The sequence below is a fragment of the Carassius gibelio genome, chromosome A7 (genome assembly GCF_023724105.1).
Source record: "Carassius gibelio isolate Cgi1373 ecotype wild population from Czech Republic chromosome A7, carGib1.2-hapl.c, whole genome shotgun sequence".
Lineage (NCBI taxonomy): Eukaryota > Metazoa > Chordata > Actinopteri > Cypriniformes > Cyprinidae > Carassius > Carassius gibelio.
Genome location: NC_068377.1, coordinates 34,885,128 through 34,913,055, shown reverse-complemented (window position 1 = coordinate 34,913,055; position 27,928 = coordinate 34,885,128). Strand labels below are relative to the sequence as shown.

The 27,928-nt window shown below is 36.4% G+C and overlaps 2 protein-coding genes across 4 annotated transcripts in view; one reads left to right on the top strand and one right to left on the bottom strand.

Annotated features, from left to right (window-relative positions):
• LOC128017369 (ferritin, heavy subunit-like) overlaps positions 1-27,928 on the top strand; it is a 346,688-nt gene that overhangs the window by 81,142 nt on the left and 237,618 nt on the right. The window lies entirely within an intron of this gene.
• Positions 1-27,928, bottom strand: part of LOC128017361 (elongation factor-like GTPase 1) — an 82,406-nt gene that overhangs the window by 26,937 nt on the left and 27,541 nt on the right. For both annotated transcript variants that reach the window (XM_052602722.1, XM_052602723.1), the window contains exon 15: positions 27,527-27,662. In XM_052602722.1, the coding sequence (XP_052458682.1) occupies positions 27,527-27,662 (136 nt within the window). The remainder of the gene's footprint in view (positions 1-27,526; positions 27,663-27,928) is intronic.

Here is a 27,928-nt window from a genome sequence, read left to right as displayed (position 1 = left end):
GTTTGGAACTAGTTTAGAACGCAGTATCCAATCAGATCCTGGAAAAACTGGAACGCTTGAATCTGATCAATCCTGACAATCTAATTTTAAATATTTGTGTATAATGAGAATAGTATGATGTTGCGAATTGCAATTATGTCTTTTTTAAACATATGTCATTGGTTGGAACAAACGAATGGCCCACTTCCAAAAGTACACCATTGGGTAAACCACTGTTGCCATGTTTTTTGTTGTGATGCTCAAACAGTTTTTCTCACATTTTTAAGCAGAATTGTCCTTCAGAAATCTGACAGACAGTTGACTATTCACATTAAGCTAAAATACATGAAGATATTGGATCATCATACTACCATCAGTTTCTCTATCCCATTCCAATGCAGACAGAGAAATATAAATGATTGCTGGAATGATTCTCCAAAAACAAAGTGGCACCACATTGTCAAAGCTGTTTGTTTGTGCATCACGACCAAAATGGTACAGGTCAAACCAATGCTGGAAATTTGGACGCAGGAATACCTGTTTGAAAACAGTCATTGATTGTGTTGAATATCATATATTCTTATTATTCAGAGGTGTTATTGTTAACTAATAAACTATTAAAGTGGTTTTCCTTAATTGAAATAAAGCTAAAATAAAATACAACGAAATATAAATAATAAATTAAAAAAAGCTTTATAATAAAAAAATAAAATAAAGATAAAATATTGAAATTTTGCCTTGCGTACTACAACTGAAATAAATTCAAGTTGAGGTAACAAATAAAATAAATAAATAAATAAAAATAAAGCTAAATAGATAAATAATTTTGCCAAAAGCACAACAAAATTAAAATGAAAAAGGAAAATATAAAAATAAAAGACAATTCAAAATATCAATGAATACTTTAATAGTATTTAGGGTAAAACTTTCCGATAAGGTGCATTAGTTAACTACTTCAGTTCAAGTGAACGAAGCATGAACAATACTTCTACAGCATTTATTAATCTTAGTCAATTTCAACATTTATAAAGGCATTATTAAAATCAAAAGCTGTGCTTGGTAACAGTTAATGCAACGTGAATTCAGATTAATAAACACTAACAAACGTATTGTTCGTTCATGTTAGTTAATACATTAACTAATATTCCAATTTAATGTGGTCTAATGGTGAATAAATGAAACAACTACTTGGATTTTAGTCCAAATGACACTTGATCTCTACACGTCAGTGGATTTCTCTGGATAATGACAGCAGGAAGAGAGAAGGGTGAATGATTTGAACAGGGGTTATTCTCTCCCTACTCTAGCAACAGTCTTTTAACCTGCTAGTCACTCATTCATCACTGAAAGTCAAGCCACATGCAGTGGTCAGTCTAGACACAAGAGCTCTTTGTGTGTGTCTCTTTAATACGTCCAGACGGGCCCGAGGCAAGCTGCCATATTTATCCACAGCACTGATGAGTTCCTGGTTGTGTTGATCCCTCTCACTCCCTCCTCCCGAAGCACTGATTCAGGGCCAGCTCATCCCCGACTAACTCACCATACAGCCAACAGCACGCCGGATCTCAGATCAGCGTCTCGGGACAAATTCAGTCTCTCTAAAAACAAACAAATCCTTCGCTCATCGGCATCAAATGGTGTTTTAATGATTGCTACATAAATCCATCCTGCTCTTAACTTTTCACCTCACACATGCTTCTGATTTCCACACCACAGAGCTGCAGATCTTCAGGGTGAAAACTGAGAACATGAGCACAGGAAACTTAGTGAAAACCTAAACTTATATTTTCTGAAGGAAATACATGTGTACTTCATATCGTTGGTGCAAATTTCACCAGCGTACAGCATACAGTCGAGGGCTTTTTTCTGCATTCTAAAAAAACATGATTCAATGGACATTTTTCTAACTTTAATCTTAAATGTATTAACGTATAACATTAATAAAGTGCAGAACACATGGCACAAATTTCAATCCAGTGCTTGACTTGCAAAAGGTTAACTTCGACTTGAAGGGAAAACTCTAAAATGCCCTGTTTCTGAAACGTCCGTCCTCTGATAAGAGCTGAGGACACGACTCACTCTGCTCTTTCTAACTGTAAAACAGAGATGCTCTTTCAACATGAAACATGAGCAGGTAATTACTCAAAGGGGACTGCGTTTCAAAGGCATTCCTCAACAAGAGCACAGCAAAAGGCCCAAAATAACCTGGGAAGAGTTACATACAGTAGGAGAACAGACCCGCTGCAGGAATCTGGGCCACACATGGAAGAAATAGATGATATTGGAAAAAATGGAAGCTAAATTTGAGCTGAAAGGTTTTGGAAATAAAGAACAATTACATCCTGGCAGAAACGATGGACACAATTGAGAGGAGGTTGCTGCAAAAAAATTTAGATTGATGCTTTGTAATTCTGGAATGGAATCTCTTGGTGTTCAGGATAGATAAATAAATCATTAAATGACTATATATATAATGACTAATATATATATATGAAGGATGAATAGTTGATAAAATGATAGATAAAATGATAAATAGATATAGCTAGAAAGAATGACAGAAAGTACAATAGATAGAACGATATAATGAAAGAAATTATGGACAGAGACAGACAGACAGATAGAGAGACAGATAGAGAGATAGACAGATAGACAGACAGATAGACAGTGAGACAGGTAGACAGACAGAATAAATTAATAAACAAACAATGGATAGAATGAATGATAGAAAGAGCGAATGGTGGATAAATTGAGACGGACGAACGGACAAACAGATATATATATAGAGATAGACAGACAGATAGAATGATCTAATAATGGACAGACAGACAGACAGACATAGACAGATAGAAAAAATGATCGAACAATAGATAGAGCGATAGGTAGAATGAACAAATGACGGAGTGACGGACAGAATAAACTAACAATAGATATAACGATACATAGAATGAACAAATAATGTACAGACAGACAGACAGATAAGTCCCTTTCATACTGCATGTTGGACCCAGAAAATTACCGGGTCGCCTTCTGTGTGAATGCAAACACATCCTGGGACTGATTCCGGGATCGATCCCGGGTCTGGGAACTGGTAACATTGCCAGGTTCAGTCCCGGAACGAGCGCTGTGTGAACAAAAGCCAGAACGAATGGTGTAAAATGCCACAATGGCGAAAAGTGTCGTAGTGATGACGCACGCTATCACGCGACTCTTAACAGGTGTTTTGAAGGCAGATCAAAGTTTGCGACGAAAATATGTGCTAACTGTAACGAAGCAGAGATCATTTAGTTCCTCACTTTCCGCGCTGACGCTGATATCGTCCACCAGCTTAAGTGAAAGTTAATGTGCCTAGCGTTTTCGACTCGTACATTACACGTCACGCCCTGATGTCACGTGTCGTTACACGACCTTTAAGGGTTGTGTGTGAACGCATGCACATATTCCGGGTCATCACTGGCAGTGTGAAAGTGCAAAATCTAGCGACCCGGAACAACTGCCGGGGCACACTACCAGTGTATAGATAGATAAAGGTGCTATAGATAGATAGAATGCTTCAGGCAGATGACAAACACTTCTTACTCAAGTCTGTCAAATACTCTAGCTATTTTTAATCACTCACAGTATGGACAAATCCCATCACCACCAAGATAGAAACTCAATTTATATGCATTTCCTGTATTTTAAATGATGCTAAACGCATGTTTAGACATACAGCTTTACACTAGCGATCAGATGTTCTTCTGTTTTACACTTTCTCAGTGGTTTTAACTCCACTGCTTCGAGCACTGCTGTACTGTACCGTGGGAGATCATTATTTACTCGAAAAGCTTCAGTCGAAAGCCAAGCAAACAAACAAAAGTGTGTGCATTCTCTCTTGGCAAGCGAAGAAGGCAAGTCCTCTAAGGACAAGCAGAGGTCAAAGGTCAAACACAATAGCCCCAGACCATCGGTTTCCTCTCCCACCGCAGCACTACGGCAAGGCAGCAGGGCTTATGGAGGCAGTGTTTGGATCCTGTCCTGATTGCGGTGTTAGCGTGGGTCAGGGAAGAGAATGCTACATCTGTCTGAGTGGTTGGAGGGAACAGGGGAGGAACAGAGCGAAGGCAAGACAAGACGGATCAAAGAGCACAGAGGGGCAAACAACCGAGAGCAAGTGATCTCAATGACTCAAACGAGGAGAAATTTCCTCTAACCACAAATACAGTTGGCCCAGGCACAAGTTATATAAAGAGCGCTTTTTCACTTGCGGTGCCTTGGGCAGCCGGGCCGGCTCTCAGCTGTGGTTCTTCAAAGACGAGAAAAACCTGAATAATAATCACGGCTAATGATTTCAACAGATTTTGTTCCATCGTGTTTAAAGGGGTCATATAATGCGATTTCGTTTAAACTTTCACAAAGATATTAAGTAGCCCAACTGTTTTTAACATTGATAATAATAATAAATGTTTCTTGAGCAGAAAATCATCATATTAGAAGGAAGAATCACGTGACACTGAAGATTGGAGTAATGATGCTGAAAATTCAGCTTTGCACCAAATGACTAATTTACATTTCAAAATAAAATTAAATTAAGCAGTTCTTTGAAATTATAACAAAATATTTCACATTATTCCAGTTTTGACTCTATTTGTAATAAAATAAAGCAGCCTTGGTAAGCAGAAGAGACTTCTTTCAAACACAAAACAAAACTTTTAGAGTAGTTTATCATTATGAGAGTGGTGATATTTGCTAGGTTAGAAGGCATGCATAGCTGCAGGTAATAATCACAATTCAAAGTCAAACTCTTAAGTGTTTAAAGGTCAGATGATTCACTGAAAAATAATAACCTAATTTGAATAATTTCAGAACTTTAAAACCTCTCTCACTCCCGTCTCCTCAATAGCAAGGCTAACGCATAACCATCATCTTCCCACGCTCTCAAAAATAATTGATTTCTGGCCACCCGTCTTTGTGTTTGTCTTGTTAGAGCCGAACGCTGCTGGACTCTGAATCCCAGGCCTTCCTCTCAAACACTCCCTTCCTTTTGCTCCTCTCTGTGCTTTTCCTGTATGAGATGGATGCGGTTAGAATCAGGATGCAGGTTGATGTGATTGGCGAGAGTTTATGAATAAGGTTTCGCTTTCATTCGTTGTTTACAGCACAAGCACCAAGCTTTGTGTTTCGATGTCAAGTGCGGCCCGCGTTCAGAGAAGAGATGAAAGATTTCCACAGAGAATGGACAGATTCTGCCTACAAAACTGGATTGTATATATAATTAGTTTCTTTTTAAATCCCGGTCGAGACTGTCAGACCTGCTTTAATCACTGGGGTTTCCAGCACTGATGGATAGCTGCTCGAAAAACGTTGACTTAACATATTCTGTCTCTGTGACACCCTCTGAGGTATTCATTTGATATTAATAAGGTATTTATAATATTTTCCCTTTCCAGTCTGATATTATAAAAGATACTGTCATGAATGCAGTAAACAGCAATTACGACCAACAAATCAACCATTTTTCATTTCGTTTCCATCTCTGTTTCGTCAATGTTCATTCCACAACTGGAAACACTGCTTAAACAAATGTAATATTCAGTCATCATATAATATATCAACCCATTCAAATATAGTCTCCCTCACAGTGAAGTACTGTACCACAGTAAAGTGATTGTATCAGATGGTAAGAGAACTCTTAGTTGACACTTTTTTTATTCCAATGAATATTTCTCAGAGCAGGTCTATTATTAAAAAAAAAAACACCTTAATGTCTTGACAAAAAAAAAAAAAAAAAAAAAAACATTGTATATAAAACGCCACCATAACCACAGCTAGACAAACAATCATTTGCGTGTTTGACCTTTTGATTCAAAACCTCAAATTTATATAGTGTCAACTAGCCCCGAAAGCAATGTAGAACTTAAAAAAGGAAATAAATGACATCAGAAATGGTTGCTTTGTTCTTTAGAGTTCCGTCATAATGAAATGTGTAAGACTTTTCTTTAAAGCAGTGAATGCATCAGACCCGTGATATTGGGACCTGTGCAGCACTGCTCCTGAGTTTCAGGGAGTTGATCAGGCATGAGATGAAGCTCAGACTCTTGTGGCTGATTTCTGCAGACACACAGATTCCACTGGTGCCAGTAGATGGCTATGCCAGCGCTGGACTCATAAGTGGATAGTTTGGTGAAGTTTGCTCCAAAAGGATGAGGATTTTTTTCCTTGAGTGCCTTAGCAGATTTTGTTGAAGAATCTGGAGCAAACTTTCATTAAGTACTCTGTTATGCTTATTGTCATATATATATCAAGTCTTGATTTCCACAAAAAAAAAAAAAGACTAAAGCAATGCTGCATGTGATATTTAGACTTTCAGATATTATTATTTTGGTATAAATTTGAGATGTTCTAATGACCACATAGCATGTGCTGGGAAAGTGCTGTGGTATTTTGCATGCAAATAAAATCAAAACAGCTTTTTATACTCCAGCACTTAGCAAACACCACTAATGACACAAACTCAACTGGTGATTACAAATTTAGAAGCTGTTGAAATGCTGGCATACTCCCTTTTTAAAAAAAAAATTAATTCAGTAAAATTCTCTAAAGATAATTTACACCCAAATCGACCAGGTTCTTGTGCTTGGAAAGAAGCATCCAGAAGCATTGGCTATTCTACAGGGGGATCATATGGAGCCGTGGAAAAGAGCTCTTTCTGGCTCCATTCAGAGCACCATGGAAAGTCCCCTCAGTGGAAAGTCCCTCTCCTAAACTTAACAGATTGTGGATGTGAGGATCATGAGGGGCCGAGACAGACTTGCCCTTTGGCCAAGAAACACACACTGAATATTATATTACATTAGTCTTCTGCACACACACACACACACACACACACACACACACACACACACACACACACACACACACACACACTTTCTTTTCCCCAAAGATCACCACTAATTATTCCACAACATACGAGCGACCAAGAAAAAGAGAGAATTAAAAAAAAAAAAAAGACGATGGACATGGGGAGACATACATACATCCTCAAATGTTCGCAACAGATTTGACATGCAGCATGTGGCGGCAATATGACCGCCGTCACCACAGGAAACAGCCATGTAGAGGAAGTGAGGGATTCTGTAGAGGGAGCAACAGTATGAACATTGTTTGGAGCGAGGTAGAGGTGAGGTGAAGAGGTTGAGCTTCTGAAAAACACCCCAACATCCTGCCATACCCTCACATAAAGTCCACATAGGAGCATGAAAAAAACCTTTTCTATTCTATTTGGAAACATTTAATAGTATAAAAAGAGAAAAATTCAAAAATTTTCTGTATTTTTTTCACGTTTAAATATCTGCATATACTGGAAAGATAAAAATTATACATTAACTTTATTTTTACTTTATTAGTTTTGACAAAAACTCATAGAAAACCTTAATATCTTATGCGGTGTTGATTCTTTGTTTGAAGGATTTTTTATACTTTAACTGGCAAACAGATATACTCAAACATTTAGATCCCACACACACATTTTATATTAATATATATTTTACATGCACTCTATGGAATGGACCAGATTCAGGGTTATATAAATGTGTCAAATAAAATGTTTATCTCAATCTTAAATGAATTTTAAAAATAAGTAATGAACGCTTCAATATATATATCCTGCCCTAACTTTCTGTTTAAATAGGAAATATGTCAGAAATCTAGCCGTCAAACCATTCTGTGGCGTGTTTAAAAGAAAGAACCTAAAGAGGAAGAACCCGCACATCAAAAGCCTTTAACATGGTTCAGTAAATCTACTGTACATCATGACGAAGCACATCTAGCGCAACAATCTTTCTGAGAGCAGGCGGGCCGCTCTTCTGCAGTAATTCACCTGAAAGACTTTCTAAATAGATCGGGAGAGTGTGAGAGAGAACAGAATATGCAGAGGAGATAAGCGCTCAGCAGAGCAGTGAAATCATCCGTATGTGCTCAGACAGACCTCCATGACACCAATCCTGTCTGGGGGGCATGCAAAACGTTCTGCTGAGCAAGCATGAGCAGTGTTTAAACCCAAATAAAACACATAAATTCATCTGTATCTCCTGTATACACACAGTCCAGGTGCTGTGGGGGGTCAGTGTTCAGTGAGTCACTTCCATCATGCTGCTCTGAAAAGAGCCTTTGTTCTACAACTGCTATATACATAAGTGGACACACAAACACACACACACACACACACACACACACACACAATTAAGCAGCAAAGTTTTCAACTTTAAAACATTAATAAGAAATGTTTCTTGATGAGCAAATCAGTATGTTAGAATGATTTCTGAAGGATCGTGTGACTCTGAAGACTGGAGTAATGATCAATGATCACAAGAAAAAATGCTTAAAATATATTGTAGTAGTAAACAGTTATTTAAAATGGTAATAATATGTCCAGAATATTTCAGTTTTTAGGTGTGCATAAAAGAGGGCAGTTGACTGAGATCAAAGGGCTTCAGACCTGTAGAAATGGCAACCGGTGGGCATTAAATAAACAGTACTTACCCTGGCACTGCCAGCCTCACCACACATTCAGATCTCCCAGTGTTGTTTGCTTTTCTCAACTGCTTCCACATGTCTGAGGCTTCCTCACGAGTACTCATAATTATAAACCAGGAGTCTTTTGAAAAGTTTCGAGGCTGAAGAGAACTAGTTTCAGAAACTAGTCATGCATGCCTAGGGTCTAGAACATCATATTGTTCCCTTAAAGTAAACTTTTTAAACATTCCCAGAGCAAACAACATGCAAAATTCATGACTTGTGGATCCGGAACATTCTGTCTACCAACATCAACCCCGCAAAAATATTGAAAACCAGTTCTCAATGTCTCACAGACATCTAAGCCAATTTATTACCCAAATCCCACTACAAGTGTCTAGGGGTTACCATTTAACAACCAAGGCTGAAACTACACGCTGCTAATAAAATCATATTTCATATCTTAATCTCACTCTGTATTGCTTTAAATACACCATCTGTGTCTATCAAAGACCCGTGGAAACAAGAGATTGCGGAACCGTCCTGATTTGACGGGCAGACGCTTTGAAAAGCCAGCAGCAGATTAAGAGGGGGAAGATTTGTGAACAATCTCAGAAAGACGGGCTAATCCACAAAGCAGTGGGGGGCGACCGTGACAGTCTGTGCTGAGCTGGTCGTCTCCACTGCCCGTCTTTGAAGACTCAGATTTCTGCTAACCCTTGTTTTTTTAATACCGAAAGACGGATGGAATGACGCTCCTGGGAAGATGCGACGGAAGAGGAGATGGGTTTGGGGTTATTGCGGGATGAACTATAAATTATTAGTTATCATAACCAAGATGATGGAACTTCTTACCAGTCAAGGGCATGAAAAGATCATAATATCGAACTAAACTGAACCTCAGAGTTCTGAATCAATGCTGGATCAATTCTGCCTGAGCATGAAAATACTGCTCTGATTACATAAAAAATATACTTACTTTATTTATTTGAAAGAAATGAAACCTTTTATTTAGCGTGGAAGCATTAAAATGATCAAAAGTGACAGCAAAGACATTTGTAATGTTACAAAATATTCTTTTTTCAAATAAATGCTGCTCTTTTGAACTTCCTATAAATAAAAGAACCCTGAAACAAACAAAAAAAAAAGCATCGGAGGCAAATCAGCATTTTAGAATGATTTCTGACAGATCATGTGACTCTGAAGCCTGGAGTAATGATGCTGAAAATTCATAAATGACATTGAAAAATATATTCAAATTAGGGCCGGGACTTTAACGCGTTAATTGAGATTAATTAATTACACAAAAAATAACGCGTTAACTAAGATTAATTAATTACACAAAAAAAAATTCCCGCATTTTTAATAACGTATTTTTGCACCGCAGAACGTTTCTCACTGGATGCGTTTCTGCGGACCGATTATACTCGAGCACCAACTAGCGTTCGCATATCACTGCAGCACATCGACGAGCCTCAAGTATCATCTCAACGCAAAACATATAGCAGCTAGCGTGGACGTGAACTATGTATTATTTTGTTGGTGCAACTGGCAGTTTATGTTGAACTCTTTATTGTTTTGGCCAAGGTTATTGAGAGTTGGACTTAGTATGTTATGGCCTCTGAAGCAACAGAGAGATGTTTTCTAATAGTCAGTGTTTCCAATGTTCTGAATGTAATTGACAGTATTGTGTTTTACTTAAAAACCTCTTTACAGAAGGTTCCAGCACCTATAAGCTTCCTGAATTTCTGAAATGTACTATTTCTAAATTGTTTCTAAATACGCTATTGCTACACTTCATGGCAAAAATTGCACTGGTCTGCTAGACTTGGTTGAACAAAAATTAACAATATTTTGTTGCTTAAGCTTATGTATTCAGTCATTATTCAATGGTATACTATAAATCCATGTGAAAAAAATTACTTCTCACTGTTCTCAGTTCAAATATTTATATGCGATTAAAATGCGATTAATTTCGATTAATTAATTACAAAGCCTCTAATTAATTAGATCAATTTTTTTAATCGAGTCCCGGCCCTAATTCAAATATAAATTTGAACTAATGTTAATAATATTTCACAATTCTACTGCTTTTATCCCTTTTTGGTCAAATAAATGTAATCTTGGTGAGAATAAGAGACTTTAAAGCATGAACATGAAAAAGCTTTAGTGTATTTTAAAAGATAAGATACTACCAAAAGGTTACATTGCTGTAATTACCCGAGTAAATTATTAAATAAACGGCCCTAAATAAAAGTTCAAGTCATTATTGTGAATCAGTTCATTCAGATGATTCTCAGACGGCTACCAGTTCAAAGAATAATTGACTGATTCATTTTGGCCCCTGTGATTTACAGTAGGTATGCTCCACAGCAAACAGCCTTCTTAAAAGCTTCAATGTAGCCAATTTGAGCATAAATACTTCCTATTAGATTAGATTATTAAATTCTGAGAAGCTTCAAAGTAGAAACATTAGCACTGCTTCTGTTTAAATGTAACCAATCTCATGATTGTACGAACAGGATGGTACTTGACCCTTGACTGAAGCTGCTTTTGTACATACATTTCTAAATGAAAACAAGATGCCATTATAATGTTTCACCAGTAAACGGTGGACATGACGGGCCCTAATGAAACCTTCATCAAAACCAGACATGAAAAATGATTGGAAAAAAAGAAGCAATGTTTTGATTCCTGCTGCTGTCTGGATTTATAAATATACAGCCGACTCTCATATCTGAGACCTGGGGAAGTCTAACAATAGAGCTCAAGTACAGAAGTGTGGGAGGAAAAGAAGAGGGAAGAACAGAGATGGAAGAAAGGAAAGGAGAAGTGAAGCAAGATGGACAAAAGGAAAGAAAGGAATGAAATGACTGAATCAATGAATGAATGAATGAATGAATGAATGAATGAATGAAAAAGGGAGAAAATAAGAATGGACGAAAATGTCTATTGAAAATGTATTTTTCTTTATATTTTATGACTATATTGTTATTTATAATTTATTGTATATTCTCTTATTTATTAGTGTTTTTATTCCCTTCAATTATATGTATATCTCTGCACTATGTTTGTACTTTCTGTACCAGAAGATCCTGACACCAAGACAAATTCCTTTTGTGTGTAAACACACTTGGAAATACAACTCTTTCTGATTCTGATGAGGAAAAAAAGACATATGGACAAATGGATGGAAGGAAGTATGGATGATGTAAGGATGTAAGAATAGGAAGGAAGGGAAAAAGAGAAAAATGGAATGAAGGAATGGTGATGAATGAAAGAAATAAGGAGAAGGGATGGATGGATGGATAGACAAACAGATCATGATTGATGGATGGATGGACGATTGATGATAGATGGATGGATGGATGGATGGGTGGATGGATGGATGGATGGACGATTGATGATAGATGGAAGGATGGATGATGGATGGATGGGTGGATGGATGGACGATTGATGATAGATGGAAGGATGGATGGGTGCATGGATGGAGGATTGATGATGGATGGATGGATGGACAAACAACTCATGATTGATGATGGATGGACAAACAGATGATGATGGATGGATGGACAGATGGATGGATGGACGGATGGACAGAAAGACAGACAGATGATGATGGATGGATAGATGAAGATGATGGATGGAAGAAAATAAAGAAATGAAAAGACTGACTGAATGAATTAATGAACAGATGGATAGTGGAGGAAAGGAAAGAAAGAAAAGGAATGAAAGAAGAAATGAAGAAAGCAAGGATAGATGGATGATGGGTGACAAAAAAAGGAAAGATGGACAGAACGAAGTATGGACTGGAAAGATGGAAGAAAGACTGTCAGTAGCACGAAGTGTCAGTATTCCCTGTTTTTGACCTCGGGTGAAAGAAAAACTTGAACCAGCTTCAAGCAACTGTCTTTGTGAAAGAGAGAGACAGAAATAACGAACAAATTAAGAAACGAAATCCAGTAACAGACAGGTTCCTAGAGCTGGCACTGGCATCTGAGTGAGCGGGGTCCAGGCTGCCCCCTGCAAGCTGGCACAGCTCCTAGAAAACCATTCTGGCTTGAGCAAACAGAGCCGCGCGCTTGCAGCTGCACTCTCGCCTATTAAAACCTCCAGCTATTATGGGAAACCCAGAGGGATGGCAGCACTTATGAGCCACCCCGCCATGTTTCTGAGCCATGAGCCTCTCTTACTTCTGCACGGACGCTGAACAAAAGAGCTAAATTTAGCTTCCTTCAGACTCTCACAACAAAGCAGCCATTACTGACAAATTGAGAGCTCAAACCACGTAAATTACTATAATTTTGCCAGTGTGATGTTATTTCCTTCATAATTTAAGTGTACATCCAAAACGTATGGCGACAGCGAATTCATTAACAAGTGTTCTTGACGTCGTGCTCAGCAAAAACGTTGACTTGTGTAGGTTCTTTCAAACATTGCAACTTTCTGGTTCTGACTGGCGATGCAGTACTTAGCGAGTTGCTAATAAGCTAATTAACCGCTATCAAAGAGTTCGTTACCGATGTCTTCATCCAGAGACAGAAGGATAACCTGCAATTAGTAATGCTCAGTCAACCAGACAATGGGAACTCAGTGGAGCACCAGGGCATGAGCCTCTCTAAAAAACACAAGGCCAAACCGAGCATAGAGGTCGAGTAGCCATTACAGACTAACTGAGCATTTTAATGTGTGCATAACTTTAAAACTAACATACACAATAAAAATAACACCATGAGGAAATATTCTGCAACCCTACAAATTACCCATCATTTTTATAAGGCAAATAATTTTTAGATTACACGCGCACACACACAAACACACACACACACACACAAAACCTCCTTTTGTTCCAAACCTGAAGGGTTTCCAACCAAAGCCATTGATTTCCACAGTATTTTTTTATTTCAGACTATGGAAGTCAACAGCTACCGGCAACTGTTTGGTTACCAACATTCTTCAAAATATATTATTCTGTGTTCAACAGAAGAAAGAGACTTATACAGGTTTGGAATAACAACATTTTAATTTTGAGGTGAACTATCCCTTTAAATGTGAGGCTAGCACTTTTTGTTTGCAGGTACTCTACTTGACAAATGTCTGTTTGTATAACTACCGAAACACTCTAACTAGATCTGAGCTCTGCATTTTATCTGTAAGTATATTAGTGTCCTCCTAACATGCAAAAATGTGTTGGCAACCATCTCTATGGTCACCAATTTCAACAGTTTTGCAGTGAATGATCGCAGCATTATCCTGGAAAATCATTTAGAGGCTGAATGATCTCTAGAGCCACTGAGAGGTAATAAAAATCTGGTGTCGACTGACTAATTAACAGCTACACACTTATTTCAACATGAATGAACGCAACAGCAAATGACCTCTGAATTGCAAGACCGCATGACCAGCAAATAAAACCGGTTTTCCCCAGCGTTACTGGGAAATAGAGCTAGGACATCTTTCTTGATGAACGATTTTATGACTCCAAATTGTTCGGGTTATAAATAGAAGGTCTATGTTTCCCAGAAGCCTCTTGGCACTTCGATCTCTTGCTTGCTCCACAACAGAAAAAATAATACAAAAAAAACAGTCAAATTGCCTTGATGCACTTTGAAAATGTTGCTCTGGCAAGCAAAATAATCTTTTTTTAAAAAGTTAGCAGATTCCCCCTGGGCCCTAGTTAGGAGAAAAGCTAGCCTGTAATGAAGCACAAACATTTCAAAGATACAAAACCCTCAGTAGTAATAACTAAATGTTTGTAATGTACAGTATGAAGGTAATTATGAACATAATTAACATGAAGCCTGCAGTGATTATTAACAGAAAGACTCGTAAGACTTAATCCAATGAATCATTAACACAATGTGCTTGTCAAACCCAGCCGTGCAAACAAACACAAACAATAGAAAGAGCATAGATGTCACAACCACAATAAGTGCGTGTGCGTGTCGGAGCATGTGTTGTTTCCAGTTTTCCCCATTGATTTGTTCGGATATTAAGTCATATGTCTACTTGGTTTGGCAGAAAAAGAGCTCTTAAAAGATCCAACAGGGGAAAAGAATCTTGAACAGACTTTAAACAGGGTGCCAACACCTTTTGACCAATGCATTTTTTATGTATTTTCCAGTCGTTCATGATTCCTGGATAGGAATTTCTTTTCTTTGAATCATCCCATGGATGATTTCCATTTATTCATTTTACATTGCCTGATATTTCCAGGTGTTCTTTGACTGTAAGGACCAAGAAGTTTAATATATATATATCTGTGTGTGTGTGTGTACTCACCCTCAGACCATCCAAGATGTAGATGAGTTTGTTTCTTCATCAGAATAGATTTGGGGAAATGTAGCATTTCATCACTTGCTCCCCACTGGATCCACTGCAGTGAATGGGTGCCGTCAGAATGAGAGTCCAAACAGCTGATAAATCACAAGTAATCCACACCACTCCAGTCCATCGGTTAACATCTTGTGAAGTGAAAAGCAGTTTTCCATGGATAAAGCAGTATTGTGGAACATGAACTCGTATTTTAACTTTAGTTTGAAGTTAAAAACGTCTTAATGATAGATTTGTTCCAAACATGCAGCTTTTCACTTCACAAGATGTTAGCTGATGGACTGGAGTGGTGTGGATTACTTGTGGATTATTGTGTTGTTTTTATCAGCTGTTTGGACTCTCATTCTGACGGCACCCATTCACTGCAGAGGATCCAGTGGTGAGCAAGTGATGCAGTGATACATTTCTCCAAATCTGTTCTGATGAAAAACAAACTAATTTACATCTTGGATGGTCTGAGGGTGAGTACACACACACACACACACACACACACACACACACATATATACATACATACATATACATATGGTTGTTAAATATATATTTAACTTTAAATATTGTATTTAAACATTTTGCAGGGTTCTTACAGTCAAAGAAAACCTGGAAAATATCAGGCAATGTAAAATGAGTGTGAGTAAGGTTTTGGCAAATGTTCATTTTTGGCTGAACTACTGCTTTAATTTATGTTAACATATACATCTTTGGTTTTGGCAGAGTCATTACATTGTAAATGGCTCTTCAAACAGGTTTCAGGGCCAAATGTGTGTTCGCAACAATCAGATATGTGTGTTTGTGCAGCCAGTGGAACATTTTATGCCTCTGTCTGAACTGGTCAAGGCCCAGCACTGTAAGACATGTGGTGAAGTGAAGACTGAAATCAGCGCACTCAGCACATCAGCCCAGTTAATGGCATTCACATCTGTGAGGCGTGTGCAGCTTCCAGAACCTTCTCATTGTGTCACTCGCTCTCGATTCCTCATAGAAACACTGCCAAACATACTGGACTGGAACACAGACAAGACTCCAGACATCCTCATGTATCTCAGGTGAACTGACGAGTTTCCCTTTGTATAAAACGCATCAGTGTTTCTCAAGATGTTTGGGTTGAACTGCTCTTTTATGTTGAGCTATTATAACGTGAATCTCATAAACCATGTGAAGAACATGTCCGAGTCATATTTCACCCAAGCTTTTGTTTTTCTACGACCATCACAATTTGTTCAAAAAGAAAAAAAATATTTAAGTTGTGAATTTACACAGTACATAATAGAATTTATTGTATAGCCTTTAACTGATGCTACAATAATATTAACATCAATAATAATAATAAAACTATATTTAAATAAAAAAATATATATCATTTTTTATTCAAAATATTCCTAAAATATATTTAATGTAACAGTATTTAATGGTATTTCTGTCAAATAAATGATCATCTAATGAAATTAAGATAAATTAAATTGTAATAAAAAATATTTAATAAATGACTAAATAAAAATAATTAAGATCCTCAGCAAATAAATAGCCAAAACTATAACCTTTTATCGTATAAAATCATCATGATTCTCAAATCGACTGGAATTGCAGCTTTATGATACATATAAATTAAAAAAACAAACATTATTATTATTATTATTATTACTGCTATGTTTCATATGAACATTTTTATTTTATATAAAAATAAAATCTATTTTTATTTACAATTCCTAATTATGAAAAAATAGACTTCTTACAGTAATGAGAAGATCTTTTTAACATAATGAGAAATTGAGTTTGATTGTCCTAAAAATAAAGTCACAAACAAAAATAAACCTTTACATTTTTCTTTTCATTCTGAAATGAAACATGACCCCAGATATGTTCCTGACAGGTTTAATGAGATTTAACCATTAAGATCCCTTATTAAACTTTCATATGGGACGAGAGATTGTGTCTGCAGAGCGGTCCCTAGACGCAGACGAAGCTGAACTTCAGGAGATGTTTTCAGACGCACTGCCACCGTGAGCCCTTTATCTGACAGGACATGGGGTCAGAGCATCTAGTCAGACAGTTTGTCTCTTTAACGCCATCTACTGGAACGAGCAGAGAGGAGAAAAGCTACCGGAGGAACCGAGGACAACAAAGAAAGACATCCAATCAACCTGCACAAGGACACTTCTGTTTCAGGACCAAGATTTTACATTGGAAAGTTAATACAGGACCAAAAATGTGCATTTTTCTTATTGAAAGGTTCTTTATATTGTAAAAAACAAGGTTCTTTAGATTATAAAATGTTCTTCAGACTAATATTCACTGAAATGTTCTTTGAGGAACCTAATGTGGCTCTTCACTGAACCATCAATGCCAATAATGAAAGCCAATTGTACTGCAGCATTGTGGACAACGTTCATCTGGATATGAAATACTGTGAATCAGCATCTCTGGGTGAAGATCACAATGTTTTCTCCAAGGCCTTGAGGAGGACAAACTGCCAGAGAAAAGACATTTTGAGCCGAGAACAGAAAAACAAGGGCGACGGTGGCCCGAATACACACATTCCATCTGTCAAATTCACAGGCAGCTGCAAAACAGGAAAAATGGCCAACTTTTTTTTTTTCCCCTACCAAAACAAATTTTCTAATACAGAACCATTGATGGTAACAACACAACCTGGCGAGACCTCGCCAAGTTAAAAAATCTAGGTCACGCTAGAGGAAAGAGGGGAAAAACAGGGTGTGTGGGTGATGACATGAAGAACACAGAAGTGAAAAACGGTCAATAAATTGAAGGACAGCAGAGAGGGGATGTTTAGGTGACAGAAAAAGTGTGTCATGCTTGATTTGACACCAGAGTGATGAGTCAGTGAATCTCTCTCTCTCTCTCTCTCACACGCACACAAAATATCCACTTACCAGTGCTCAAAAAAACTAATCAACTAGTCTCACCTTGTGTAATTGTACTTTAAAAGGAGCGTCCATAAAGGAAATGTACATGTAAACACATGTAAGTAAAGGAGTTTCAAGAAATGTTTAACCATTGATATGTTGACAGCTTAATCTTAAAAAAGAAATCTTTAAAAAAAAAAGAACAGTTCACACAGTCCTTTATAAGACTATCTAACAGATCCACAAATAAGCAGGAAAAACAAGTATAGCTTTGTACAAAACCATCATAATCAAATAACAACAAAAAAGACTATGAAGATTATGGTGGTGCTTTTTGAGGAAAATGAATTAATTACTTAATGAACAAACGAACAAATCTTATTTGATAGTGCTAATTTATATTACGTTTGATAAAAAAAAAAAAAAACATATGTATTATAATTACAATAAATAACAATAGCTGTGGCAGCAACATTAATCCTTATATAAGATGTATACAATATTATTACGTTTTAAAAAAAAATCATTTTGTTTTATTTGTATATAGCTTTTTACAATACATAGATATATATTTTTATATTTATTTTCTTCATTAAAATTACTACAAATTACTATACATAGTTTGATTCTCCTTTCTATTATTATTATTATTATTATTATATTATCATTATTATTATTGTTATATAATTCTTAATTCATAATATATACTATAATTTATATTATATAGATATTTTGTTAAAAGTATGTTTCTATACTTATTTTATGTATGATAAATATTAAAACTAAATATATTATTAAATATTATATAATTATTTAAATAAATCATTTAAATATAATAATAACTGTTGTTGAGTTAAAGCCATAATATTTGTGTAAAGTTGTTTAGTGATTAAATTTGTCAAATACAGTATTTTTGTCTGTTCATTTATTTATTTTTTGACACATTTCTCTCTTGAGATTGAACCGTGTTGGTTGAAGAAGTATAATTACCCAAAACAGTACAAAGACACTTTACTTGGAGAACTTTCAATCTTTCAGTTCATCCTCTTTAAAGCAATGCTGCTAAATCGTTAAAGCTAAAAAGTCTAGATAAATAACAACTGACTAGTTTTTTTGTTGGCCCCATCCCTACCGCTCCCCACCAGCATACTTCAAAATGCACAAAGCAAATGTCCTACATCTGCCCAGTCGCTGAAACACCCGACGAAACGCCACATCTGTGGTCGCCCTGATTGGAGTTTGTATATAACCGAGGGAGCCTGTCGAGGCGGGAATCAAGCCGTAATCCCAGTTACTCAGAGCTCTGCCGTCCAGACACGAGTAAACACGCACACACACCCGCGCTGTAGCGTAAAACAAACGTTTCCCCAAAGCTCGCCACCATGAATCAGCATTATTCATCTCATCTGCTGTGTCTTTAAACCAGAGAGCGAGGCGACCTACCCGAGATCCTAAAACCCCCGGCGAGCTGACTGACAGACAATCATTCCCGTACCACAGGCCTGTAATAAACATCTTGCTAAGACCATAAGATGTTTGAGGGGTTGCTGCTTTCAAGATGAGTTTGTTTCTTCATGAGAACAGATTTGGAGAAATTTAGCTCATCCAAATGGGTGCCATCACCAAATGAGAGTCTAAACAACTCAAGGCCAGTGATTAACGTCTTGTGAAGTGAGAAGCTGCATGTTTGTAAGAAACAAATCCATCGTTAGGACGTTACTTCCTCTATCCATAATTTTTTTTCTCCAGTGAAAAAGTAAACTTGTCTGAATCAGGGGAGAAATATGCACAGATCAAGCACCATCTACGAGAAAAAAAACAGTCCAAAAAAACATGTTAGTCAATTAAAATGGACAACAGGGGATAGACTTTCTTCACTGGAGTAAGCATTATTATGGATTAATTTCTCACAGATACACATCTTTTCACTTCACAGTACATTAATGGATGGACTTGAGTGGTGTAGATTATTGAGATGTTTTTATCAGCTGTTCTGACGGCACCCATCCACTGCAGAGGATCCATTGGTGAGCAAGTGATGCATTTCTACATTTCTCCAAATCTGTTCAGATGAAGAAACAAACTCATCTACACCTTTTATTTTTTAGCAAATTAATATTTTTGGGTGAACTATTCCTTTAAAGCAACAAGCCAGAAGAAGTAGTGCAGTGATTTATCATCACTATTATTAATGTTCATACAGTGGATTGTTTTTTTAGTTTTTTTTTACAGAACTAAACTTAAACCATGGTACTTAAAATCAAAGTATTAAACTTTGTTGTGAAATGAATGATACCTCAAATCATCTGCATGCAGCTACTTTTAAAGTATCTTATTGCTATTATAAATAATCAGCTAAATAAATATGGCAATCATCACTATTATTATTGCTCATACACAGGGTTTGGATTTTTTTTTACAAACCCCAAAATCTAAACCACAGTACTTAAACCAAACTTTGTTGTGAAACAAATGATTCCTCGAAGCATGTGTGTGCTACTACATTTTAAGCGGCCAAACATTAAATTCTCACTTAGTGGATAGTAAAACCAAAAGCCATATCTAGAGACCAGAACATCATAGAGAAGCAGCACACATATTTTTGCTAAAAAATGTAAAAAGCAACTTGGGCCAAGAAAAATGTTTCATTAGTTTAACTGTAGCACATTCATAGTTTAAAACCAGATTTTACAGACAGAAATATACATTTTAAACAATACTGTACAATAAATTTAAACAGTTCTAAATGAGATTAAAATGATTTAACCAATGATTTTGAATACAGGAAGCATTAAATCACACACACACACGCACGCACACACACACACAAAGATAAGAAAAGGAAAGTAAGATTTTCCCAAACCAAAAAAATAAAAAATAAAACAAAAATCTCCATGTGGTGCCAAATAAACGCTTCACACAAAGGAATGGCATGAAATGATAAAACAACCACAGGCATCGGCAAAATCCCATTCAAATATCAAATATCATAAAGAGCTTCTCGAGAAAGCATAAATAAATGTGGGAGTCTGCGAGAGTGAGATCGCTCCATAATTAATGACTTCATCTCCATTACAGAAATTCAATATTTGCTCTTAAGGTTACTACACTTGATCATTGTGGTTGGGGGTGGGGGGGGGGGGGGGACTTTCACATATTTTATGAGGATTTAATAATTGGATTTCCTGTTTGAGAAAGGAACAAAGGCGGGAGGGAGGCTTTGAAGTGGGAAAGGATGGTTCGCTAGACAAGCTCTGCTGCATGTGTGCGCCGTTATGAATTACAGCGGGGGAAAGGCCACAGGAATGAATGACGTCATTTTATATAAATGCGAATCATTGTGCTGATATTCCTGATGAGAGAGGCGACAGGATGTTCCGACGAAAGATACTGTGACTCCGTCTGTCTGCGCTGTGATATTCAAACACAAAGAGCGATCTTCTTCTCTCAGACACCGGTAACACACACCTACATAGGAGTTACAATTATGTTTACATATAAATACGATGCCATTTAAGTACACACAGCTGCCGAAATGAATAAAACTAATACTTCAGCTTTAATAAAATACACAACTTTTCAATATGAATTAATATAAAAATGTATATTACAATTCTAAACTAAGCAGTCGTAAATGTAAAAAAAATAAAAATGTATTTGTTTATTAATATAAAATCAATAGCTTTTTTTTCAGTGTCACAAAAACATTGTGAGTTTTGGCATCAAAGAATTATAATGCACTGTAAGAAATATAGGGAGATATTAATTTTTTAAAGTACTTTACGCTATCGGATTGAATCAGATGAGAGCAAAAGTAATATGTGGTTAAAACTGCGGTAGAAACAAGCGTCCACAATTTAAAATTTTATTATACCGTATTTTTCGGACTATAAGTCGCACCTGAGTATAAGTTGCATCAGTCCAAAAATACGTCATGACGAGGAAAAAAACATATATAAGTCACATTGGACTACAAGTCGCATTTATTTAGAACAAAGAACCAAGAGAAAACATTACCATCTACAGCCACTAGAGGGCGCTAGGGCAGCGTAGAGCGCCCTCTCATGGCTGGAGACGGTAATGTTTTCTCTTGGATCATTTCTCTCAGTTCATGTCAAATTCATTTTGATAAAAAAGTCGCACCTGACTATAAGTCGCAGGACCAGCTAAACTATGAAAAAAAGTGCGACATATAGTCCGGAAAATACGGTAATGATAATAAAAAGGCCAATAATCAGCATGGTCCAGCATGGTAACTAACATTCAAACTCAACTAAATAAATTAATTTTATTGTTTTGGAATAGAATTACCCCAAGGTCTTGAAAATGGAGCCAAACCACATAACAAGATCATTTTTACAAGATGGAAAACTTAAAAGGTACTATGGAAGTCAATGGCTACCGTCAACTGTTTGGCTCCATGCATTCTTCAAAATACCTTCTTTTGTGTTAGGGTCAGATCTTATAGATTCGGAACAACTTGAGGGTGAGTAAATGGTGACCCATTTTTTCATTTTTGGATAAAAAGTTCAATCGGTTCTCGCTCGTGTTATTGTGTTCGTCTACTGAAATTCCTTCGCCGAGTAAAGTTCAGTCCTGTCATTACAATCCTATGGGAATTCAGTTCAAATTCACACTCATGAATTTAAGGAAGCCAGTCTCTAAACGCTCTGTTCAAGACAGAGGCACTGTGAAATTCCTCATTTCCTGTTTCTGTGGAGTTTCAGCAGATGGTAAGCCACACAACAGAGAAAGCGATTGTTTGTCCCCGATTATTCCTGCTCTATCTTTCATCCGCTCTTCTCTTTGGCTTGGTTTCAGGGCGGTATGACAGCACTAAGCCGTGTGCGTGTGATGTGGCGAGTGGAGCGGGCCTGTTTTTGACAGAGCGTCTGCTTTGAGTTTTGTCTTTAGGGGGGTCCAGTCAGCCGAGCGCCAGGTCAAACGCTGCTTTTAACCTGTCATGTGGTTTAAGGACAAATCTTTCATCCACATCTAAAGGCTTTCTTGCATTTGAACTCCTCCACACCTCGCTGCAAAAATGAGCCCAATCAAGCAGGAATATAGGCTAATCTACAATCAACATCCCCTCAAAATTAAAGTCGTTGACTGCAATGTTTACTCAATAAAACAATGCAATGAAGGCTAAGACATGTCACCTCCATCTCCATTACCATTGATCCATGTGAGCGCTCACTAAGACAATTCAAATCTGGTTAGGGCTGTTTGGGGGACTGATGCACAAAGTGAATTATGAACTAATGTCCACTCAGCTGCGTAGTGTTTTATTGACAAGCGCCTGCGCTCCACTCTTGAGCTAGCATCAGACTAACATGTCGATACATTAATGCACCCCTCCTTCATAATTTATTAAAATCTCATAAAATAAACAAGGACTGGGCAGTGGGTCAATGTACTGCCATGCAAACCGGAGAGAGACCCGAGCAATGTCAAGCCTTTGTGGTGCATCTAAACATTTAAAATGGTATCGAATAAAAGGGTTATAAAAAAAAAAAAAAAAAATCTAAATGTCAAAATGTAAGCTTGGCATTTGATACATTTATTATACGCTTTCATGTCAACAAAACCTGATGCTCCAAACATCAATAGTTTCTGACTATAGCAATAAAGCACAAAACAACTATCATTGTCAAATTATTTCTAGCAAATATGCTTGTAAAAGTAATTATCTTAAAATGAACCCTGAATTAACAAAAACAGAACATGGGGGGGGGGGGGGGGACTGCACACAAACAAAACTAGAACAACGAAAATGAACACATACATACATACATACATACATACATACATACATACATACATACATACACACATACATACATACACACATACATACACACACACACACACACACACACACACTAAAAATATCTATCAAATCAAAGGTCATCATGGGCCCTGATTTGGGCACCTCTAAACTAAATTATCAAAGACTAAATCAATCAAAATATATAAATATCTGATTGTTTTGTCAGTCCAATTTCACATTAGAGCACACAAACAAAAACAAGGGTAGAATGTGCATTAAAGAGGTGACTGAGGAATGAGGAATGGAAATGAAGTCTCATCAGAGCATCACACACACTTCTATGACGCTAGGAACGCTGGGAATCATACATTAGACTTAATTGCTCTTGATTCGATCTGGACACTGACTCAGATCTATGGGAGTCCTGGATGAGAATCACACAGCCCTTGCACTGTTAGATGAGGAGCCAGAGCGCCTCTTTAGCACTGAGGTGAAGCCCACAGCAGATGATAAACGCTGCAGTCTGACTCTGTTGTTTAGGAATGTTTGTGAACCAGCGGTTAGTGAAGTATCACTGACGCAACTCAGAAATGAAGCCTGCGAGCTTATGAGAATGAGAATGACAGACTTTAACCCTTCTGGGACCCAACACACACAAAAATGTTTTAGGATTTTGTTCCACTCACATCATTATAGTGATTAGAGTATAATATATAACCTTTCATATAACTTTTTATATAACTTTGCAATAACCTTTCTCAACTGTTATTTAAAATAATACAAAATTTACTTATATAATATTTATTTCCTGATTTAGTACATCATTTATGAAGACATAATTATGTACATAACTAGATTATTTTTATTATTATTATATAAATATAATATTATTAAATTTAATATTATTTATATATTTAATATTATTAATTATTATTATTTATATATATATATATATATATATATATATATATATAATTTAATAATATTATATTTAAATAATAATGATAATAATAATGTTATTATTTAATTATATTTAATTATATATATGGATTATATTAAACACGTTATATTATACACGTTTTTAATGTGAATGATAAGAACTTGACAGGATTTTTTCATTTTTTTTCTGTTGGGGAAATAATTTGAATAATTAATAATATTTCAATAATTAATAATAATTCTAACATTATTTTTTATTTTATCATATCATATTTGTTTATTCAAATACAATAAATAATTTATAATACCATACCAATTATAAATATTAACAGAATGATTATAAAAAAAATACATAACATTTTATGCTATACACAAACATACACACACACATATACATATATATATATATATATATATATATATATATATACATAAAATGTGTATGTGCGCGTGTTTGTATCTTTATTATTATTATTATTATTATTATAATGAATTTAAACTTGTATCCCTTAAGTGCATTAAAACTATGACTTGCAAAAAATAAAGTATTAAAATTGAAGCATATATGGTCTGCACCTGAAGATAAATTGACGGATCCCAGGAGAATAAATGAATCGCTGTTGAAACTGAAAAAAACTATGAACTTGACTGATCCATATGAGCACCATAACTCCCCATGTCTGGAGGAGAATGCATGCTAACCCGATGCTTCTACAAAACAAGTCATCATCAAGAGGAACCCTAAAGACTACAGGACACCAGCTGACCGTGTCAAAAGTTCACCAGATTTCTGAAGGAAGCCACAGGCGTGTATCATTTGTGTTTGTTTGGGGGGAAATCAGGAATTGTTGAACCAAGTCTTCATTATGAACTTCAGTGTTTTGAGCAAAAGCCTTCAGGGTATTTTTAGTCCTACTTTGATGCATGTTTGGTGCTGAAACATTTGTGACTGTAAACACAGACAAAACAGAGATGATGAAAAATTGCCAGGGCAACCAACGTCTAGAAGTCAAAACGATTTCCAGAAGAATTGGCTTCTCTTTGTAAAACACATCACTTGCTGTTTATGGGGCCACAGTAAATCCTGTTGCCTTACTATCTGCTGTCTACATATTCAGCTGGACTTACAAAGCAGCATCCTGAGTGAAAGGAAACCTCGTAAGGCAGGGGTGTCAAACTCAATTCCTGGAGGGCCGGAGCTTTGCAGAGTTTAGAGTCAATCCTAATAATTAAACACACCTGACCCAACTAATCAAGTCCTTCAGGTTAACTGGAAAACTACACGGCTTGTGTTGGACCCGGGTTGAATCTGAACTCTGCAGGTCTCAGGCCCTCCAGAAACTGAGTTTGACGCCCCTGTCATAAATACTGTTAATTTCGTCAGACGAGACGAGACGAAATATGTTCGTCAACGACCTTTTTCTTTCATGGCTAAGATGAGACGATGACAAGACTGCACCACTGTCAAAAAACGCTGACTAAGACTAAATTAAAAATAAGGGACGAAATTAGGAAAAAAGGATTGATTTTGAATGCTCTGCATACATTAGGGCTCAAAAGGTTTTGAAACAGTATTTTAAGTGAGAGAAGCATGCATTAACTTGATTAAAAGTAACAGAAAGGACTTTTATGTTGTTGCAATAAATGCTGTTATTTTTTACTTTCTATTCATCAAAGAATCCTAAAACTACACATATCACAATTTCCACAAAAATATTAAGCAGCAGAATGTTTTCAACCTTTATAATAAGAAGAAATGTTTCTTGCACAGCAAATCAGTATATTAAAATGATTTCTGATGGATCGGGTGGCACTGAAGACTGGAGGTCGCTCTGTTTCAAATCCTTAATCTAAATTGATAGACAATGTCAGAAGAGAAAATTAGAAACATTGTAATAACTAATTAAGGATTTGAAACAGAGCCTAAATAGGATTGCTTTGGTGCACAGATAGTTACATCTGCGACATTTACAAGACTTATGAGACATGTAGCTTCTTGCCCGTTTTGTTTTTAATAACCAAAAGTTTATCTTTTTAGCTCAGGGCTATTAACAAGAAGATTGCTAGTTCAAAGCACCCCAGGATGCTCCATGCAGACTGACCCTTTGAAAACACACTTAATGAACACCTGTGGATCTTTACTCAACGTCCAAGTGTCATAGTATTTACAAAGTACCACGCAGCTGCGATGCAAATATCACAAGAAGAACTGTATACATTGCACATTTAGATTAATCTGATTAAATGCCCAGGTCACACCAATTACAACAAATATTAAAGGTAACTATAACAATAACTACCATCCACACAATACACAATAACATTCTCTTAATTAATTATAAGCGCACTGCAGTTTTGTCTTCTACTAATTTAGATGCTCTAACTCTTGGAAGCAAGATGGATTCTGATTGGCTGTTAAAGGTTTTGAACAATCATCAACTGGATAAAACATAAGGGCTTTATAGCCCTTTTTATAGCAGTATACATTTAGTTATCGATCGTCCTTGGTGCGAACAGGCCTTAAGGGATGTTGTGTTGGTTCTGAAACAACAAAAAGATACATTCTAACCCGATCCAAACCCAAGGCAAACCAAACCCAGTCCTTAACCTGGCCTTACAATCTGATTGGTTGTCAGAAATAATGTTCCAGGACCAACAAGACATTGACATGTGGAAAAAATCTGTGCTGAGGACTAAAACATTCTGAACATCCAAACAAATTTCCTGTTTCTTGGTCCTTTCTCTGCCATTATTTGAGATTTCCAATGCTAGTTTATTATTGTAGCATGGTCAATTCCAGATGCACCCATCCTTAAACAGCACAAAACTGTAGCTGCTCCATTTACAACAATGGGTTTTCCCTATCCAAGTGTCCAATTCTTAGACAGAATAATCCACTATGTGGAAAAGACATTATTTTGAGCACAACTGCACCAGAATTTCATGGCATCGCTATAACTGTGCTTCAGCCAAACCGTGTACTGTAAGGCAATACACCAAGTAAGAATATTACCCGACAAACAGAGCTTTGTCTTCAAGAAGTGCGATCACAGGTAAAAGATCTCTGTTACTATAAACCAAAAGCAGAACGCCAAAAAACGAATCTATCCAGAACCTGTGAGAAGAACACTGTAGAAAACAAATGACCAACCCAGAACGTTTCCTGAGGGAACTTCATCCAGCTCCTCCAGCTCCCGGCCCATCAGCAGATAGAGACTGTCCACGGTACAGCAGGACATGTGAGGGATGCTGGGTAAAACATCAGCTACTGAACAACCTTCAGGCAGCTAAAGGTGAAAATGATCAACAAAAACCCCACAACAGCATTAGGACTCATAATACCAGAAAGCATACATGATAACACACACAAAAACACATTTACATATAATAATATTATTATTAAAATTAGTATTTGTATTACTTTTTATTTAAAAAAAATAATGATTTCATTATTTTGAGTAATTATAAAAATATTTTTATTTTAATTAAATTATTGTTGTTATTATCTTATTTTATTTTATTATTCAGAAATGTATTAATATACTTTGTATAT